Raw genomic sequence first — 21,169 nt, forward strand, 5'->3', positions numbered from 1 at the left:
ACCGAAGTTGCGTGATCCAGCAGCTCCTCATCAAGATCCATTGCCCGCTTCCTGGGAACCTCAAGCTACAAATTAACTTATGGATGACTGCACAGATACTGAAGGGAGCCTGAATGGGGATAAGGAGGTTGACTTTGAGAAATTGCTTCAGGAAGGCCGGGTTCATGCATCCATTGGCATCGCCGCCAGGAGTCAAGGGAAAAGAGGCTACCATTCTGTCAGTCTGTGACAGATGCGCAGAAGGTGGAGAAGGTACTCCGACAGACGCACTCGCAGTTCCGGGATCTCGTTGAAGGAAGGACCTTCGCCACGCTCAAGGAACTCGCCAATGCTGCCGATGAAATAATGGAGTGCGTGTGGCGACGCCTCCAATACGTACCCCCTCCCCAACTTTCAAACCAAGTGGCCCGAGATTTGGTATTCCAAAGTCGAACGGCGGCGCCAGGGACTCGTCCAGTTCCGGGGACGGATCAGAGTATAGCAGCCTGGACCATGCCCATCCTCGTTGCTCCAAACGCGCACCCCTGGTGCCTGCATCCGGCCCTGCAGCCTTCCTACTACAAGAACCAACTCGGTGCTATCGCGGCGCACAGCGTAGCACCGTTCCACGTGGGTTTCGCCCCAATACGACAGCAGGCCCTGCCTCAAAAAAACAGCTATGATTGCCAGCTGCAGTGTCACAGGTGCGAGGACGTGGACACATGTCACGCCACTGTCCCACTGGCGCACGCAGGGGCCGGGGCCGACCTTGCTGTTCTCACTGCAAAGAGCCGGGGCATATGCGAGCGAGTTGTCCGGGAAACAGAAGGCAGTAGACACCGTACCGGCAGGTGTCTACATGTCACTGCAGATAGCTGCAGCAGCCGGTGGAATGAGCAACCATAATTTACGGGTGTCTCAAATCAAGTGTTTAAGAGACGTTGGAACCTGACAGTACTAACAGTAATATATGTTGTCCTTATTAGGCAGTCCACGACAAAGGAGCCCCCTTGGACAACTGTTGGGGCTTTCTGGACAGCACAGCACACCCCATAAGCCGTCCATCAAAGGACCAAAGGCAATCATTTTCCGGACACAAGCGGCTGCACGTCCTCAAGTACCAGGCTTTGATGCGTGCCAATGGTATAATATGCCAACTGGACGGACCCTTTGAGGACAACAGGCATGACGCAGGTAAATTGTTTAATGTTGTTTTTTTGTTTGTTCAGGTTACTGTTGGAATATATAAACTTGTAACCACATCCAAGTCTTTCCTAAAGCACTCCAAGATAAAATTCAGAACAGTGTTGACTTGTACATTGAGGAGTTCGAGGGTCAGTGAGTATAAATTGATACAAGTACAGTATAGCTAGTTTCTAGAGGTTTCAGTTTTTAAATTCTTTCCGATTCGGCTTATCTTTAATACATTTACTCAAAAACAAAAATCAGTTTTTTTTTTTTGTCATGATAATGATTTATTAAAATTAATTTCAGGTTTTTTTTTTCGGCAAACAATGATTTTCGTCTTCCCTATTCTAGCACTGAACTATTACTAATTTAACAGGCATGAAGCAAAATGACAAGGGTGAATAGAAAACCATTTCACATTTATTTGTCAAATATGTATGCCACAAAGGTTATAATTGGACGTGTGGTATGCTTATTGCCACGCGCGTCCGAAAAATCGGACGGCAACTGTATTACAGTTGCCGACCGACTCCCATCGTGCGTACAATGCCCAAATTCAGCCATCAAGAAGTAGCTGGTTGCAGCTGGGAAGTCGCGGCATTGCCAGCACAGAGCTCAACAAGAAGTGGCTACTGGAAGGTAAGGACATATTTGCAAGTCTTCATAATACAGTAACCAGATTTTACCATGACTCATATTTTTTTTCTAGGCTCTCCGCACACCAGAAACTCAAGGAGATTGTGCTGTCTAAGCACCTTCTGCGGGACATCCCCAGCCTCTCACCATCGGCACAAACGTTTGCCACAGAGTGCTTGCATAGCACATTGTTGCATTTCGCACCACAGCTAGTGCACTTCGCCTTTCGGAGCATGACGGCAAGGTGTGTAGGGAGGTCAGTCCTTTTCTCTTAGTTTCTTAAATACATCTACTTGCCAGGACCTACCTGGCAGCCTTGCACTATAATGAAAATGGAGTGAGGCCCCAGGCAACAACGAAGGAAGGTAAAAGAAGATGGGTGGTGAAAGATCCCAAAGCAATGAAGGAGGCCATTGCTGCTATGCTCAAGGGACACTGCACCTACGGTATATGGCAGTGCTCGTACACTGGTCAGCCAAAACATTATGACCACTTACCAAATTCGGTATTGATTCCCATTTGGCAAGCAAAACAGTTGCAAGGGTCGTCTGCTGCGGAGACCCCTATCGAACAGTCTGATAGACTATGCTCAGAAAAACTTGCACCGTGACCTGCATCGTATCTAGCTGTCAGCAGACCCACAGGAAGTCGCCTATTTTAGTTCATCAGGAGGCAGAAGCCTTCGCCGTCCACATTTTGTGATAATGCATGGGCATAGGAACCGTGCGGATCTAATTCAAGCCCCGACCAGGGCGCCCCTAGCGGCAAACGGGTCCGTTGCATCGGGCATCTTCTGCCACGCCAGTCGCTGCGTTGGTTGTGTGTTGTAGTAGTGGGTTAGCGCTGTAATTTCTGAGATGGCTATTCCGCACTAAGAAAGCCGCAACAATTGCTGCGTGATCGGCAAGATCGCGCACGGCACGAAGTACTACATCGTCCCTTCGAAGCCGTACGAGACGGAGTACTGCGCGACCTGGATACGACTTGTGCGTCCATACAGGTTAGTGGCGTTTCTTACCTTCCAGTTCGCGCTTTGTTTAAGCTGCTGACGAATAATACAATTAACTTTTTTTCTCTCCTAGCGACGATGGAGCAGCATCGACACCGACGGCAAACTCTAAAGTATGCAGCAAATACTTCACGTGAATCTAGAAGCGGAATGCGGTCGCCCTCCTAAGCCTACCGTTGGATGTTTCCATCAGCCTACAGGAAGATAGTAAAGAGAATCGCGGAACGGCGCGAAAAAAAATCGCCCAGTTATTGTCAAGCTGATTCAGAAATAAACGTACATAATTACCGCAGTCCACTCAACGCCAACAAAAATTTTTTGTGGGCGCGCTTAATTTTGTTTGCAGAGTACGGCGCTCCGTGACATCCACTTGTCCGTCGAAACAAACCTCCTTCACGTCGCACACGCGGCCAGATTCATGAAACAGTTTTCTCTTCGTCATATTGGCACCACGAAAGAAGCTTTCTGGATTCGTAACCGCCTCAGTCCTCTGTGCTGCTAATCGCCACTGCTTCCCCCCGATGATTCTGCACCGGCTACCGAAGAAGCTTTCCGGATTCTTAGTCGCCCACTGTCCTCTGTGCTGTTCGTTGCTATTACTTCGCGATGATTCTGAGCCGGCGGCACCGGCTTCCGAAGGAACTTTCCGAACTCGTAGCTGCCTTAAATTCCGTCGTAATCACGACGGGGACACTGTCCGCCGTGCTGTTCGTCGCCATTGCTGCCCGATGCTCCTGCGGCGGCTACCGCCAGGTCGCGGCGAACAATAGGCGACCGCCGCGACACGGCCGGCTTGCTCGCTTCCTATGCAATGCCTTCGCATCTACTAACAGTTTTAACTTTCACTTTTCATCTGTAGTAACCATGACAGCTCGCGAACAAGCAGCAATTCTTGCAGTTTCCGAGAAACTTGTTCCAAGCCACCGGGCAATCAAGATCTGCCCTTTGTCAAAGTCAGCTAAATCAAGAGCCTTTCCCAATACATACACACATCGTCAAAACAATTATCCCTCTGTATCTCTGGAAGCGATTAACTACCATCTGCATCAGCAGGAGGTAATAATGCAGATGCCGCATCAGCGAGGTGCACTCAGTCACACAGTGTAGGGTTTGTCGAAATGTTTTTGCTGATCAGTGTATTTGTTTATTACTAGTGCAAAATCTTCAATCTTTTGGTAGAGTATGTGGGGGAGCTGATGGCAGCCGTGCTTGAATTCTCCACCGTCATGCCCTCGTACAAGGCCGCTGCAGCTCACAAAGGAACTGATATAAGCGATTGGGAAAGGGGCCGGAAGGCTTCTTGATCCATGGAAAGCGCCATGTAACTTTCTACTGTTTTGAGTTGTAAATATATTCATCCTTCTCATCATCAACTGCTGAGTCCCGTCTTGAAATCCCTCGTCTTTATTATCTGACAACCTGCCGCCTCTGCCTTTGGGCATCATAACTAACGCAATCCTCACAGAAGAAAAACGAAGAAACTTCACTGTGTTTTGTGTGGCTTATATTCTATGCAAAAGAGCCTAAATGAAAACTTTATGAACTTGAAAAACAGGAAAAAGTTTGATAACTTGATGTCTGCTTAAAACCTAAAAAGCAAAACTGTGCATGCGCAACAACACGGTGCCTGAAATTCTCCTTGAAGCTTTTGTTACCTTTAAAAATGGGACAGAACAGACAGTAGGATATTAAGATTCCTTTCTTCCATGAACATGCACGTTTTCTAGCCGTTCGTGCTGTTTTTTCTACACATTGCCTTTGTGTGATGGTGCCTTTCTACAGCGAACCACCCATGACCTTTAAGGGGCACTGACATGTCGAAATAATTTCTTTTCAATTATCCGAAACACTTCAAAACAACACCTGGACATTACCCTCAAAATTTGAAACTTGTGAATTCAGTTTCTCCAACACCACCTAGACAAAATGTACAGAGGAGACTTAAAAATAAAATAAAAATTAAACCAAGAAAAAAGATGATATTACTCCTCTGCCCGCACCACAAAGGTAGGCATCTGCACTCCTCCTCTCCTACGCTCCGACGTCATCGCACCTTGCCCCAGAAATTTCGAAGCTCCTAACTATGTCGCCTCCCGACGGATGGCACTAGCTGCGACACCCTCGTACGCAAGTAGTCCCAAGCTTGCAAAACTCGAGAAGCCGTTGCCATTTTCACCGCATTAGCTGTCAGCACGGGCGCTCTTGTTTCTCTATCCGCATGCATCCTACGCGATAGAATGGGTCGGTGTTGTGTCCCCAAGTGTAGGGGCAATTACGGCAACGGGCCAAAGGTTCGGCTGTTTGCCTTTCCAAGTGACCCTAAGCAAAGAGCTCAGTGGCAACGAGCTACTCAGCATGACGATGTCGACGTCGGAAAACTAAAGAACCCGCAGGTAAGCATGGTATTCTGCTCTTGCTCGCGCCTTTTAGCCATGTCGTAATAATTAGCGTGAATATGCGCTACTTCAGACTAGAAACGTGTACCACATGTCACCCTATTTTTTAAATGTAACCTGCATTGTCCGACCAATGCCTCCCAAACTAAGATGCCTATCATAACAGCGGCACTCGTCCTGCTGTGCCCTCTCCCTCTTTCCTCCTCTCCTTCACCGAAACGACCGCAAGGGGCACTGCCAACTGACACTATCGTGGACGCGACAGCACGGGGATTTGACGTTTGCTATTGTGACACCAGTAGGGGTGTGCGAATAGTGGTTCGAATAAGATACAGTGATGTGATTGGCCTAAGCCCTTTTGGAGCACCTTTCGGAGCAGCCAAAACAATGTTTTGGAGCAGCAATTGTGGCCTTTGGAGCAACCAGAACAGTGCTTTTGGTGCAGCAAAAGCGGGTTTTTTGAGCAGATATTCTTAGAAAAATAAAAATGCTTGTTTCGAGTGCTGCAGCAGAAACGAAGGGCACTTTGTGTTGTGTTCTGATGCGACGTGTTGTGACAGAACTCGCTACTTGTGTTTTTACTGCTGAGACATCCCAGAAGTGCACAGTGCTGTAGGCGTTGCTGAGCAATTCCGAAAAACCGCTTGCCACCATTTTACTGGTTCCCGAAGTGCCAGATTTTCGTCAAAAGTAAGCAAACTTACAACAGTTGATTTCAAGCATCCTGGCTGGTGCCTCCGTCGTGCAATCATGTTCGCATGCACGTGAGGGCAACTTCGGCAGGCTTGCAGATGCGCGTGCCTCGTCGCGCGAGCGGAGACAACGGCTGTTCGATCAAAACCGAAACCATGCCACTCCGCTCCGTCACTAACTGATTCTCAAATTGTATGCAAATTGTAACTGTCGAGCATAAGACAAAAAACTGTCCAGCAGCACATGCTTGCCATTGCCAGGCTGGCAAACAAGGTACAAGTCAAACGCACGCGCGCGCGCGCGCACACGCACGCACGCACGCACGCACGCACGCACGCACGCACGCACGCACGCACGCACGCACGCAGAGAGACAGACAGACAGACAAAGAACCTGAGTGCAAAAACATCGCGAGCCAGGCGCGAGCTTTGTCATCTTTGGCAAAAACATCGCGAGCTTTGTGCAACGACTGAACTCGAGACAATCAAGCGCGCTGGGGGGGTTCAGCATTCAGACATTCCCTTAGCTTACTTCTCTTCACCAACTTGCTTTCGTGGAACATTTTTCCTGTACCAAGGTCCCTCTTGAAAGAAAGCCCACCGAGAAAAACCCATGTAATCAATACTTCAACACAAGTCTTTGAGTTAAAGATGAATTTTTGTAGTGACGTATTATTTAAACAAGAACAGGAATGTTGATGAACATGTGGCAGTACTTAGCTTCATTTCAGAAAGCGCCATATCTGCAGCGACGTGGGGACGGCAACACCCGACGTCGCGCGAACACAGTGGCTGAAAGGCGGGTACCAAATATAGTTTTCTCACGGCCGTAGCTTTCAGGAGCGAGTGCTTCAGCTCACAAAGTAACTCCCGCAACGCAAAAATGTGGTTTCGTTTCACAGCACGACGACATGGCTGGTACCCGGCACGGTAGCGTCGGAACGTCCGCACAAAACCGCGTCTGTGGTTGAAAATATTTTAAAAAAAAGACGCGAGACAAGACTTATGAGAGCGCGAACGGACCGCCGCTTGCGCCACATAACACACGCATGCTCAATTACGGTACTCCGTTTAGCTTCGGTTTTTAAAGGCGACCGAAATTGGTTCTTTGGCACAGGCTTGGCGCAGATTACCCATATTTTGGCAAAATGTAGCAGGATGTAGCAGGGTTAGCCCCTTGGCGCAGTTTGGCGCAATTGGCGCAGCAATCACATCACTGAAGATAGCACAGTGTCATCCCTAGCATCAAGAGAGCAAAAGAGAGCCGGTTACGTCGGCTTTCCTTTGCACCGCCAAGGTTATGAATGACGTGCTATTTGATTCGAACCACTATTCGCACACCCCTAATAACGTGCATGTGTCGCACCTTCATTAAGCGTCGTTTTAAAATGCGTGTATCTTAAGTTGTCGTGTGCCAAAGTCTGTAGCCATGCGCTGTTGCTGCGTGCCACTGTGGCCATATTACACACGGCCATACTAGCCATTGTAAACCAACCAACGTCGTAATGTGTGCAGCGAGATCAAACAGTCACGCGAGATCAAACTTTTAGTTTTCTATATTCGACTTCCCGGCGGCTTTGATCGGGTGAACACCATCATCAGTCATCAATATCCTAACTAGCCCCCTTCCTCAGAAAGTTGACTGTCCTGATTCCACTTTGTTTGCTTTAGATACACCTGCACATGCACGATTCACAGATGTCATGACCAGCAAATCTCTGCTGAAGGACCTGCATCAGCTCTCTCCAGACACACAAACATACAGACTGAAGTCTTTCCACAGTGTATTGAACCGCTTTGCACACAAGTGGGCTGCATTTTGCACGAAAAGAATGCTCGCCAGGTATGTACACAAAGAAATGACCCGGAAAGGAACCCTTAGGCATTACCCACATCGCTAATATGAAAGCAGCAGCTGTGTTTTGTGACATGCAATCCAATGCACTGCTTGCCATTTCAGGATGTACTACTATAGTTCGTGAAAATCGTTCGTTATTTATTTGTTAAGATATTATGAAAACCTTTTTGAGTTCTTTCTATGTTTCAGAATTTGTCAGGATCACTAACCTCAGTGTGTGTACGTTGGTGGCTAGAGTTGTTATTTGAACGTTCCGCTCGGTGACAACCACTGCAGCAGGTATGTCTGAGCAGAGTAATCAAAATATTCAATGCCACATACCGCTACCAATACAACACCTACTCATATGAAAATACTGCTATCCCCGATGGTTAGAAACACCTAGAAACGGAGACTAAAATTCTGTGACAAAAAGTGAGCAGCATTCCAGAACACACATCACCATGGGAACTGCTCTACACTTTGACTGCATTTCCTATTAATGTAGGACCCACACTGCAACACTGCACTGGAATGAAAATGCCAACAGGGAACAGGCCATCACCCAGGCTGGTCAACTGCAGTTCAAGGTGAAGTCAACAAAAGCTAGAAAAGGGCACCACACCGCCAATCCTAAGAAGACCAAAGCCACACATGGTAATCCGGGAGAATCTCACTCTCCAGTGGTTTAGAATGTGTTACAGCATCATGAGATTGATGTCGAGACCAGAGTTAGTGGCAGATTAGTTAAAGACCAAGTTAACATACAGGCGAGCTGGTCTACGATACACAAGATAAAACCAGAGAGACGACAAAATGAAAAAAAAAAAAGGGACAGGACAGCAAACCATCAGGACGGTTCAATGTCCTTTTCTTTTTCTTCAGTTGCTCTAGGTTTTATTATGGGGACAGGTTAGTGCAAGGTAAGCATCATCCACAAGCGTTGTCACTACAGCATAAACTCTTGCGTCGGAAATGTAGCATGTCGTCTGCTTCACTGCGTGTGCCTTGCGAGTCGTCAATAAGATGGTATGTCACCTGCTGCTCGGCATCGGTGATTGTAAATTTTATCAAGTGGCAACATTCTTTTTTTTCAACTGTGATCACTTCCATAATCACTCGTGCCAAGAGGGAAATGGATAACTGAGGAGAAACAAGTGCCAGCATTGCAAACTTTCTTTTTCACTGGAGACATCAGTGTAGAAAACCAAGTACAGACACCTGTTTCATGCTTTATAAATGGGTAGAGTAAACTATATTCTGCACACACATTACTCAAGATTGTAGTAGTTCAATTTTTTCATTTAGTTTCGCTCGCCACACTAACCAGGTGGCGCCACGAACTGTCACTGCATATCGCTGTAGCCAGGCGGCGCTACACTTCATCCATTGGGCCGTGCGCCCAGGTGGATCTCCCCCGGGGCGGTTGGCCCCCGGGTTGTTTCCCTCTAAATAAACGAGTACGTGTTCTGACCTCGGCCGATGTAGACGTCCCTTCCTTCCGGGTCGTTCCCGCCTCGGACCCGCCGGTGCTCGCCGCCCCACCTCGGCATGTGAGACAACATCTTTCAGCAGGCCGCCTCGGCGCTGCTTCTTTTCCTTTCTTTTTTTTATTTATTGGGCTCTCCGAATCACAACATTTTTTGGCGAAGGAGGATGGGATTTTCTTTGTTTTCCGATTCGGAGCCCGCTGCATAAGGCTTAGCCCCGGCAGCCGGTGTTTCACGTCCTTTGTCTTGTGACGCCACGTTTTCCCGCGCGAGGTGTGCCGGATTGGGCCCCGGCAACCTCTCGTTCCCGCTCAACGAAATTCTTCTCCCGTATACGTTTCGCCAGGTTGGGCCCCGGCGGGCGTAAATTTTTTTTTTTTGCGCATTTCGTGGAAAATTTTTTTTTCCTTTCCACTTACGTTTTCGAGCGGCGTCGCGCCGTTGGGTTCCGTTGCGGAGCTTTCAGAGGGCTCGCGTCCTATACTAAGGTCTGTCTGACGGTAGTGGGCTTGGCTCCTTGTGAATGCTGTCCCCCACGGGATTTTGCCTTTGTCCCCGGGCGTCGAGGTCGGGACCGTACTCCGCGTAGGCGTTGCGTGTATTACAAATGTCACCATACATAGTTGTCTTTTGTTAGTATCTTAGGCGCACATGTAAAAAATCGTAAAACCCTTGTCGAGTGAAAGACCCGCGGAAGCTTGTCGCGGCGTAAGGGAGCGCATAAGGCGCGTTCGCTCCGGTGAGCGAGTGGTGACGTAAATTTAGACGCCTCCGGTCGTCGGATGCGCGCGGCGAAGAGAGAAGCCGCTTTGCTGCGGAGTCGGCAGGTTGAAATGATGCAAAGGATGCGCGTTGAGAACACGCGTTGAGCCTAGACGAGGGTTGGCTCCTCGACAAAATGTGGATTGCTTAGCGGTTAAAGATCGCGAAAGGAGTACAGGGCCTGCGAGGAAACGAGGTCTTTGCATGCCGGTAGTCGCCATAAAGTCTTAAAGCGGTGGGCCGCGAGAACAAAGGAAGTCTTGGTCCGTTGTGTCCAAGATGGCGGCTCCACAGGGTCGCGTTCCCGCCGACTTCCTCCCCACGCCTGGCACGCCGGTAATGCCGTGGCTTACGTGGAAGCGTTTGGCCTCACTGGCCTGGCCGTTGGCGCGGCCCAAGATGAGTTTCAGGTGTTATTGTCCGCTCTGGACACTCACTTCGCTTCCGCTCAGAACGTTGTCGTCGAACGCAGGAAGTTTGTCACAAGGGTGCAGGGCCCAGGGGAAACGGTCCTGGAGTATCTTGGGGCGCATCGGCGCTTAGCCTCGTTTTGCGACTACGGAGAGTCGTTGGAAAGCCGCGTCGCGGAAATGTTTATCTCGGGAATCCGTATCGCGGAAGTCCAAGATCGTCTTATCAGAGAGTCCGGTGGAGCTCACGCACCGAGCCTCGAGCGTGCTGTCCAGCTGGCGCAGCAATTCGAGCGGACGTCTCGTGATTGCGATCTTTTCCGACGCTTATCGCTAGACGCAACCCCGAACGCGCCGCACGTGGTCGAGCGGATCCAAGATGGACGCGGTCGCGACCGGGATGCTCAACATGGCGGGCAGCCTCCCCGCCGCCGCAGATCTTCCCCCCCGAGGCGTGAGCGTCCCCTTCCTCCTCCCCCGTCTCCGTCGCAGCGAGAGCCCTCCTACTCCTCCCTTCCGAGGCGTGAGCCTCCCTCTCCTCCGTCGGGACGCGCGCGGACTTTCCCTCTCCCGCGGCGTCAAGACCGCCGGCAGCCGCAAGCTCCCTCCCGCCCGTTCTCCGGTGCGCGCCCACGTGACCCTCCCCCCGGGGCGCGTCCTCCCGTTCGCGAGGGCGGATGTTTTTTTTGCGGAAGACGGAGCCACCCGCGGGATGAGTGCCCAGCATCGGGAGCCACATGCTTCTTGTGTGGCCGTGAGGGACATTTTGCAAATGTGTGTCGAAGCCGACCGAGGGACGACCGGGATCATCGACAACTGGCCCTTCCTGCTGGCCGGCGGGTCTCTGCCCGCGGCTACTACGACCGTCGCCAAGCTGGTCCGACACGCACACCCGTGCGAGGCGTCGGCACGTTCTCGGAGGATGACGACGACGAGATGTGGCCTGGCGTTTACACGGTGGGGTCACCCGGTGGTCGCCGGGAGCAGCGACCTGGTCCCCAGCGCCGGAGTTTCACGGCCGATGTAGAGGTGAACGGCTTCCCTCTTTCCATTCTCATCGACACCGGTGCTGAGGTCTCCCTTCTCTCGGATGCGACTTTCAACCGCATCAATCGGAGCGGCCGCATCAAGCTTTCAAAGCCGCCGTGCACTTTAGTGCACTACCTAAAGGGTTCCATTCCCGTTTTGGGATGCTTTCACGCAAACGTCGTCTTCAAGGATCGCTTCGCGACCATTCTCTTCTACGTTGTACGCAACGGCCGTTCACTACTTGGAATGGACGCGGTACATGACCTCAAAATGATCTTGTCTGGCGTACCGCTAAAATGTTTCCACATTGACGCAGCTGCTCCCGGAACAGCCGTCCCGGGACATGTAACCGAGGCTGAGGTCCCGCAGTCATCGTCCACGGCAGACGCAAGTTCGCCACTCCACTCTTCTGGTGCCTTTGGCACTTTGTCGTCGGCTGTCCCCGCAGCCCAAGGTCCATCGACCTCGTCCAGTGGCCGTTCTCCGTCATCGGTGAGCGATCATTCCACGCTTCCTCCCGGTTTTGAGGAGTTTGAAGAATTTTTTTCGTCCGAGTTGGGTTTGGTTGTAAACCAAACACATACAGTCACTGTCCGTCGTCATGTTCCGCCCGTTCAGGCGAGGCTCCGTCGTCTACCGTTCACGCTGCGCGAGTCCGTAACTGCCGAGATCCAGAAACTCGAACGTCAGGGCGTGATTGAGCGCGTCAGCGCCTCCGAGTGGGTCTCGCCCATCGTGGTCGTCAAGAAGAGAGACGGCGGTATCCGCATGTGCGTCGATCTCCGGGCTCCCAACCGCGCGGTCGTGATCGACTCATTCCCACTACCGCATATCGACGAGCTCCTGAACTCGCTCAGAGGAGCATCTTGTTTTTCAAAACTCGACCTTGCGTCGGCCTACCATCAAGTGCGACTCGACCCCAAGAGTCGAGACCTTACAGCGTTCATCACGCATGAGGGTTTATTTCGCTTCAAGCGAGTCTGCTTCGGCTTGGCCTCCGGGCCAGCCGCATTCCAACAAGTCATGTCAAAGATCCTTAAGGACTGTCCTAGTGTAGAGTTCTACTTAGACGACGTGATCGTTTACGGATCATCACCTCAAGAACACGACGCGCACTTGCGCGAAGTCCTCCGACGGATCAAGTCCGCTGGCATGAAACTGAACAGAAAGGCGGTTTTCCGCGTTCCAACCTTGTCTTTTCTCGGTTATAGTCTATCCGCGGAAGGCGTAGCGCCCCTTCCGTCCAAGATAGAAGCCGTTCTGAACTTCCCCTCACCGTCCGATCCAACACAACTCAAGGCATTCCTCGGTCTAGTGGAATATTATAGCAAATTCATTCCACATTGTGCGACAGTAGTCGAACCGATGCGTCGTTTGTTGCGCAAGGGCAACTCTTTTTCTTGGACTCCTGATGTCGAGAGCGCCTTCCAAGAAATCAAGACAGCTCTCCAGAAAGCACCCATCTTAACAATGTTTGACCCGACTTTGCCGGTCATCGTATCAACTGATGCTTCGAACTACGGCCTCGGAGCAGTTCTGCAACAACAGCACGGGCAGAAGCTCAAGACCGTGGCCTTTGCAAGCCGTTCCTTGACGGACACGGAGCGACGGTACTCCGTGGGAGAGAAGGAGGCCCTGGCGATCCTGTGGTCGTGCGAGAAGTGGCATACTTACCTCTGGGGAAGGCAGTTCACCATCCGCACTGATCATCGAGCACTCGTCACCCTCATGTCTACGCAGGGCACCGGAGTCCAACCGCTACGCATCAGCCGTTGGACGGCCCGGTTGTTCAACTACAACTTCCTGATGGAGTACCGCAAGGGTACCAACAACACCGTCGCAGATGCACTGTCCCGTCTGCCCGTCAAGGACACAGAAGACGGCACCAAGCTTCCTGAGGAAGTGGTTTCCATAGTCTGCGCTTCACTGACTCAGCGCGACTTTCAAGATGCAACAGCCCGTGATCCCATTCTACCGAAAGTCATGAAATACATCTCGTCAACATGGCCAGCTGAAGACAAGCTGCCTCCAGGGTTCAAGCCCTACTTCGCAGTCCGAGAACAGCTGTCGCAGGTGGACAGACTGCTGTTTAACGCCGAGAAGATCATTGTGCCGACCAGTCTACGCGACCAAGTCATCGAGATAGCGCATGAGACGCATCAAGGGATCACGAGGACCACAGGACTTATCAAAGAACTCTACTGGTGGCCTCAAGTATCTCTCCACATCAAACAATACGTCCAACATTGCACCATATGTCAGTCTACGGACAAACCAGCAAAGACATTCCGAGCACCTTTACAGCCAGTCGATTTTCCATCTCGTCCTTGGACGAAGTTAGGTATGGACATCGTTGGTCCGTTCGAACGCGCTCCGCGCAACGAACGTTTTTCATCACCCTTGTGGACTACCACAGCAAATGGCCAGAGGTCATGAGCGTCCACAACGTCACGACTGCGTCTGTGGTAGACTTCCTGAAGCTTGTCTTTGCACGAGAGGGGTTGCCGGAAGAAATCGTCACCGACAACGGCCCCCAGTTCATCTCCAGGGAATTTACAGACTTCCTCAAGAATCAAGGTATTCGTCATCTCAGGTCATCCCTGTACCACCCCCAAGCGAATGGGCAGGTGGAACGTTTCAACCGTGTCTTGAAGTCCACCATACAGTTGGCTGTCGTCCAGCAACGCAACCTCAGAGAAGCAGTCACGGAGTACTTAGGAGTGTACCGTGCCACTCGCCATGCTGCAACGGGAGAAACTCCCGCGTTCCTGCTTCATGGCAGGAACCATCGCAATCGTCTTTATCTTTCGGGGCGTCCAGTCCCCGACCCTCAAGTTCCAAGGTCCACAGTCCAACAAAGACTTCCACAAACAATCAAGAAATATCAAGAACGCATGAAGATGTACTCAGACAGAAGGCGTGCTGTCAAGCGGCCTACATTCATTCCTGGACAGACCGTCAAGGTCAACAAGCCTCGTCACCGAGGAAAGTTACAGATGAAGTATGCTTCTCCTCAGAAGATCCAAGATCAAGTGGGTCCAGCTACATACCGGCTGGACGATGGATCCACGTGGCATGCGTCCAAGTTGACGCATACAACTCTTCAACCTTCATCAACCAGAGCATCTTGGTTCCGGGAAGATTTGTACCCCCCGGACCCCCCTTTTTTCCCTGCAGTTGTTCTGCCCACAGTCCCGCCGGCTCCCCCAGAGCCGCCTGTTCCTGTCCTTAGTCCGGCTAGCCCGGACACCACCAATCCAGATCCTGCGGGTCAACGTCCTGACCCTGGCCTGAGTCCTGAGGCCCCCCCTTCCCCTCCTGAGGGTCCTGTTCCAGCTGGGAGTCCCCCTCCCGTTCCCGAGGGTCCTGCTGAGGTGCAACCGGTGCCTGAGGAGATTGCTCAGCCCCCTGAGCACTACCAGTCTCCTAGGATGTCCCCAGATAGCAGCTGGTCAGCTGCCAGTTGGTCGCCCAGTCGTACAGAAACGGCTACTGAGGGTGGTGCAGTTTCCGACACCTCCTTTGACGGTGCCCCAGAACCGGTACCAGCGCCGTCCCCTGTGAGAGTGCCGTCGGCATCAGGCGGCCAGCCGATTTTCCGGTCGGATCCTCCAGAGACCCAGGGTCGAGGTCCCGACACCTCCACCCCCCGTCAGGACAGTCGCCCACATCGAGCCCGGCGGCTGACCGAACGTCTCAAAGACTACTTTGTGAACCTTTACGACAGCAGTTCAAGTCTCGGAGAGATCCAAGACATATGAGTTTAGTGCACACATCAACTATTGAACATTCTTCTAGTCAACCCCAGTGAATAATTTTTCTTTTTGTGTGTGTAGTGACAACGGACATTTTAGGAAACCTTAACTATTTTCAATGCTACATGCCCATGAACATTTGAACGTGAAGTCTTCGTCTTCTCTGCCACGTGCAGTAAGAAGTGTAACTGGCTACTTGCCTATTTTTTTTTTTATTAGGTTTTACTTGCCCAGTGTCTTTTGCTCAATTTTTATTTTATCCTGCCTTAAGGTTTTAGCCTTATGAGACAGTGTATTTTCTTTTCCTAAGAGAGGGAAGGATAGGTGTTTATTTTTTTTAAGGAAAGGAAAGTGTAGTAGTTCAATTTTTTCATTTAGTTTCGCTCGCCACACTAACCATGTGGCGCCACGAACTGTCACTGCATATCGCTGTAGCCAGGCGGCGCTACACTTCATCCATTGGGCCGTGCGCCCAGGTGGATCTCCCCCGGGGCGGTTGGCCCCCGGGTTGTTTCCCTCTAAATAAACGAGTATGTGTTCTGACCTCGGCCGATGTAGACGTCCCTTCCTTCCGGGTCGTTCCCGCCTCGGACCCGCCGGTGCTCGCCGCCCCACCTCGGCATGTGAGACAACATCTTTCAGCAGGCCGCCTCGGCGCTGCTTCTTTTCCTTTCTTTTTTTTATTTATTGGGCTCTCCGAATCACAACAAAGATGATAGTAGTTCTGTCCATTTTGCATTCAAACTCAAATAACTGCACATTATAAAATTGTTACCAAAAGTGTGCAGAGAGAAAGATATATAACCATAAATTTATTTTTCAGACTACGTCGCAAAGCTTGCGGCTCGGGCTGTGGCTATCTGTGAGGAAATCTGTTCCCTCAAGGAAGTGTTCAAGCTTGAAGCAAGGACACCACGCCTATCGAACATGACCCAGAGCTTCAACAGGCCACTCAGGAAGGACCTGGTGGCCACCAGTATCATCCATTTGGGTTTTTGACAAGGAGGGGCAGTGTATTTATTACAGTGGAAGCAATAATCCCATACATTTCAACGACTGAAGTTTCTATACCTCCTTCAGCGATAGAGATCATATATACTAACTCTAGAGGAAAAGGTCCGCCATTTTCCCATGCATTCTGGCTATCGCAAGCGGCGGAGCATAAAGGCAGACCTTCGAAGTCCCACACATGTTTACGAACTGCCTTCGAATTCACGAATTGTATCCTCAGAGCAGTTTCATGAGCTTCAACAATCCACAAACTTACTGGTGGAAAGATATTTCTGTCCCCTTCGAAGCTTTCTTTTTGCATAGTGCACAGGTGTACGGCCTTGCATCAAAGCAAAACTAAACCAGATAACGGGCTTCGCGAGTGGGAGTGCCCCAGGAATACGAAGCCGCACAACCACCAGATATCCAAGATTTCGACAGAAGGAAACTTAATGCAGCGTAATGAGTATATTGCTTTATATAAGCGTTAAAGTAGCCCAGAATTTCTGTTTACAACGTTAAATTATCAGTTTATATTGCTGACAGTTTTCAGTCTTTGCGATTATCATTGCGACTGTCGTCCTTCAGCTGGCAACATTGGTTTCTTTCTCTCGTGTTCTGTCACTCTCTTTCACAATCTTTCACTTGGGACTCCGGATGATTTTGCCCCCCTGCCTTCAGCCTGCGTGACTATGACATGTTTCTGTGGCAACTGCAAAGAGGAGATTTGTGGAAAGCTGTAAATTGCAAAAACAGACGAAGAAAGCAAGGGCTTTCAGTGTCTGTATTTCTTCATTATTGTCATTTTCATTTCAGTCAAAATTGGGAATACTATAACAAAACTAAAAGTTGAATTTCAGATAGTGTGAACTGCTTGAATTGTGTTAAACCTAACTTTTGCCACTTGAAAGGTTTTGTAAAAAATTGTTCATGCTAATTTATTATCCCATGGTAAAAAATATACTTCTAACATATCACTGCAAATCACAAAGTTTTGTGCCTGTGAAATATTCCTGAAGTCCATCCACTTTGTGAAATTTGAGAAATACTGAACCAGTAAAAATAAAGTTATATACTGTCATTGGAAATAAAACAAAAACTACTTAAATGCTGTAATTTCAACTAAAAATAAATTTAAAAAAACACCCTCTAATTTTTGCAAAAAAAAATAATTAAAAAATATGGAACCCGAATTATGGCTTGTTTTTATTGTTCCTGAGATTAGCAAATAATTTCAGAACATCTAAATGAAGTGAGACATTCTGTCCATATTTCGTGCACAAGGTAACCCCAAAAGATGTCACTGATTATGAATATACTAAAATCATAACTACTACTGACCAAACAGAAAAAATAATAAAGTTTTGGCTATGGAGGTTTAGTTTTGCTTGGAGAGCATTCAAAAGATGAAAATTCTTTGATCACCATTTCCACAGAAGTTATTAAACATATTATACTATTTTACATGATTTTTATCTAGAATGATCACAGTTCATTATCAGCCATTAGCAAAAAAGCTGACAAAAGAAATATCAACAAGAGCCGAGAGTTTTGCAATATTAGTACAACCCACCTATTATTGAGCAGCATATCTGATAACGAACGTTTTGTTCTTCTAAGACAGCAAAGGTGGACAGTAGAGTATACGTCAAATGCAAGTCCACCAAAGAGGTGCAGAAGCTTGAGGTGATTGTCTGCCTTCAGAATACTGCCATGAGGTGAGTGAGGCAGTACATACTGGCAATACCCACAGAACCGCCGCATCACCACTGAGAAAGTGTAGCCTGTGCAAAAGCCAGTAAATGAGCTGCAGGTGAACTCCCCTCTTCTAATGAACTTCCTGAAAAGGCAAGCCAGGGAAGCCACTCAAAGTAAAGGGTAGAAAATGTTGTTGCACGCCTGAATGGGAACAAGAAGCCAGACATTGAACAACTGGGGAAGAAGAGATCAAGGAACTGTTTCAACAGAACCCCAGAGCAGCTGTGACTCTGGGCACAAATGACTCGAATGAGATCGAGCCTCCCTCGTCCAGACCAGCATGATGGCTCAATTCTATAAGAACTTTTCTGAAGTGCTGCTCCTAGACGGAACATACAGGACCAACAACTTGAAGATGGCTCTCTGTCTTCATGGTTGTTGATGGAAATGGATCCAGCCAAGTTATTGCACACTGCTTCGTCAGCAGGGAAGATAGTGCATTTATGGACTGTATAATGCAAACCTTTGTTGGCCTCCAAGGAGTCGAAAAGACAATATGTGTCACTGTCGACATGGACTTTAAAGAGATTGGGGTTATCAGAGACAACTTCTCATTGGACGCCATAGTTCAGCTCTGCGAGTTTCATGTAAAGAAAGCACTCAAAGGAGTTGTGACCAGCAGCAAGGGTGACACTGACATGGAGGGGCTGAACAGTCTCTTGGTCAAGATGATGCATCCACCCAATGGAGAGACCTATGCCAACCTGAAGGCAGAGCTTGATCGAACTGCTAGTGAAGGCTCTAGAGTGTACCTCTAGAAGAACTGGCACAAGAGCAGACATGTGAGTCTGCGACTGCTGCAACCAGCATTTTAGCCTTGGGAACAATACTACAAACCGGGTGGAATGCCACAACTTGAAACTAAAAGCAGTTCTCAAGGTTAGTGACAAAATCCATATAGTCCTGAAGTCCATGCTGAAGCTGCACAGCATCGAGATTGTTGAGGCTGAACAACAGCTCAGCGTTCTTTGTTTAGAAGAGCAATACAGACCTCGTTCGCCAGTGTTCATCACTTTTGACACCGACACAAAAAAAAACAGAAAGTGAACGAGATGCCCGAAGCTCCAGGTAGCCGATGGCTTTGCAGCCATGCCTTCCTGCACAGACCAGTGATCAGGGCACGCTGCAGCTTCAGTGCACACAACTCAAAGAAGTTTACTACAGCACAGCATCCAGAGAAGGTAAATATCATCATGTTCTTTGTCTTCTGAAGTACATTGGGGATCTGGTTGCAGAATGTGGCTCTGAGAAGTTCATGCACTGGATGGATTCAATAAAAAAGCAAAAAGCGATATGGATGGAAAACAAGACGGTGGAGCTCTGGAGCAGCGACTATGGTGAAAGTCATGAGGACTTCACTCGAGAGCCTTGCACGGAGATATCTGAAGCATTCCTAAATGACAGTGGCCTGCAGTAAAAAAGAAGCAGGAACAGCCACATCACCAAACCTCTGTTGGGCCCGACTGGCAACATGGTAAACAATTCCTCACTTCTACTCTTGATCCTTGTTAATCTGCCTTTTTTCGTTTAGTTGCCGAGTGCAAGAACAGCAGCAGTGCTTGTGAGCAAACCACCAGTCCCACCTAGACTCTCAGGTACCGAGTCCTTCATGTAGTGAGCGCACATGCTCACGCAGCGTGATGCAGGACAATGAGCCATCCGTCACTAAAGGCAGCGTGTGCCAAGCACACGTGCAAGGACATTCAATTGCTTGTGTGGGTCGCCATTAGGCTGAGATAAAGGTCTCCGGTGTTTTGGATCTCCCAGTGCTCAGCTGCTTCTTCCCACGTTATGCGCGGCTAGCCCAGAGCTATGCGCAACACTTCACTCCTTTCCTTGGTCGCTGTTAATCCCCTTTTTTTCGCTCAGACCCCTGGCGTGAAGACACCTGCCGGTGCAGTGCTCGCAATGTTTCGAATTTGCGATCAGGAGATGACACGGACCCTCTTGCTAGGGTGTGTTTAGATATGAGCCAGCATCGTACAGGTCTGTGTGGTTGTGTACCACTACGATGCACGCTGAGGGCCCCGAGCTGACAGTTGTACCTGCACTCGCTACATTAATCATCTAATGCGTGAACCAGTCTCTCCAGACTGGCTGACTGATTTCACGCTGTCCAAAATGACTATTTTGCTTAGCCTTTTTAAACGTACTAGGCGATTGATGAAGTTGCACTTGCAAATTGCATTTATCTTGTGCCTCACTGCTTGACTTTAGTGGAGTTATTTGCATGTAAATTGGCAACTTCAAAATAACTCCAGGTCCAGGAAAGTGTATGTCAACAGTTTATTCTCTATCGTCGGTAACAGGTAACAATAGAGGGCCGATTCTTCTCAAATACATGGGGTAAAATAAGTGCCTGGCTCTTGTTAACAGACGCAACACTATGTTTCCTCAAAGTCTATTAAACAGCTTTACATTACATTAATTCCATGTTACAGGAGGCTGTATAACCTCCAAGAATGCCAGGGGGCATTCAAAATTGTGAGGTGTCTCACGAAGAAGTACCTGTGGCCTTCGAACTTCGAGAAAATTAATGTCGGAAAAGTGACCGATATCTTTTCCCCTCAGGTAAGGCAAATGATGTGACTATTTACTATGAAAATGTTGTCCCAATTAGTATCCACATAAATAAAAAGCTAAAACAGAGCAACGCAGCCATGGAAAGGGTGAGACGTGTTTCTACCTTAGATGAGAAGAGGTGAATGAAGATTTGTGAATACTGATAAACATAAATATTCGCTCGTCAATGTCAAGCGACATCAACTCTACGGTTCCTGCAACAGCATGGCCGGCACCTTGGTGCTCCAGGGTATGAGGACTGCCTCCCCACTGTGAAGTTTATGGAGCTTGTGTATAAGTGGTTTCTGCTCCACAATCTCAAGAACCCAACAGTGCACATCACTGGCAGGGACGCCATAAAGATGCCCTTTTGGAATGTGAAGAGAGAACAAATGCTGTTCTAACTATGAATTCCCATTGGATGTTCTAAGATCAGCACCATGGAGGTTTACCTTGGCATACACGAAACAAAGGGAATGCCTACTTTTAGACTATATTTTTAATACATATACCGTTGTTATACCGTTGGGGAAGAATTAAAGCAATAAAATGTGCTAAAAGGCTATTTTTGCACAATGCGGGTTTTAAATTCTTGAGTTGGCAATACTGGCAGGAGGCGACGTGAGAAGACGACGCCCAGCGAGACGCGCCCGAGTAGAGCTCCGTTAAGCCTACT

General features: G+C 49.1%; 2 protein-coding genes and 1 pseudogene across 2 annotated transcripts; all 3 read left to right on the plus strand.

Annotated features, from left to right (window-relative positions):
* The first annotated feature begins 492 nt into the window (after window positions 1-492).
* Window positions 493-4,116, plus strand: LOC121838046. Its single transcript, XM_042294031.1, has 4 exons — window positions 493-683; window positions 1,877-2,047; window positions 2,104-2,249; window positions 3,992-4,116. Exons 1-4 carry the CDS (start codon window positions 493-495, stop codon window positions 4,114-4,116), a joined length of 633 nt encoding a protein of 210 aa, XP_042149965.1.
* Window positions 4,117-7,603: 3,487 nt separating this feature from the next.
* On the plus strand, window positions 7,604-11,861 carry LOC120850151 (atherin). The gene is made up of 4 exons (XM_042294032.1): window positions 7,604-7,743; window positions 10,375-10,922; window positions 11,001-11,428; window positions 11,745-11,861. The coding sequence occupies exons 1-4, from the start codon at window positions 7,604-7,606 to the stop codon at window positions 11,775-11,777; spliced, it is 1,149 nt and encodes a 382-aa protein (XP_042149966.1). The 3' UTR covers window positions 11,778-11,861.
* Window positions 11,862-16,870: 5,009 nt separating this feature from the next.
* LOC120850152 lies at window positions 16,871-20,897 on the plus strand (annotated as a pseudogene).
* Window positions 20,898-21,169: the final 272 nt, after the last annotated feature.

This window comes from Ixodes scapularis, unplaced genomic scaffold, assembly GCF_016920785.2.
Source record: "Ixodes scapularis isolate PalLabHiFi unplaced genomic scaffold, ASM1692078v2 PGA_scaffold5__190_contigs__length_132052651, whole genome shotgun sequence".
In the NCBI taxonomy this organism is placed as follows: Eukaryota; Metazoa; Arthropoda; class Arachnida; order Ixodida; family Ixodidae; genus Ixodes; species Ixodes scapularis.

Bases quoted from the DNA above. Each gene is read 5' to 3' on its own strand.
- LOC121838046 (XM_042294031.1), top strand. From the start codon at position 493: ATGCCCATCCTCGTTGCTCCAAACGCGCACCCCTGGTGCCTGCATCCG. The intron at 684-1,876 runs GTGCGAGGACGT...TTTTTTTTCTAG, and splicing joins TGCCAGCTGCAGTGTCACAG to GCTCTCCGCACACCAGAAAC. The intron at 2,048-2,103 runs GTGTGTAGGGAG...TCTACTTGCCAG, and splicing joins TTTCGGAGCATGACGGCAAG to GACCTACCTGGCAGCCTTGC.
- LOC120850151 (XM_042294032.1), top strand. From the start codon at position 7,604: ATGACCAGCAAATCTCTGCTGAAGGACCTGCATCAGCTCTCTCCAGAC. The intron at 10,923-11,000 runs GTGAGCCTCCCT...GGCAGCCGCAAG, and splicing joins CTACTCCTCCCTTCCGAGGC to CTCCCTCCCGCCCGTTCTCC. The intron at 11,429-11,744 runs GTGAACGGCTTC...ACATTGACGCAG, and splicing joins GTTTCACGGCCGATGTAGAG to CTGCTCCCGGAACAGCCGTC.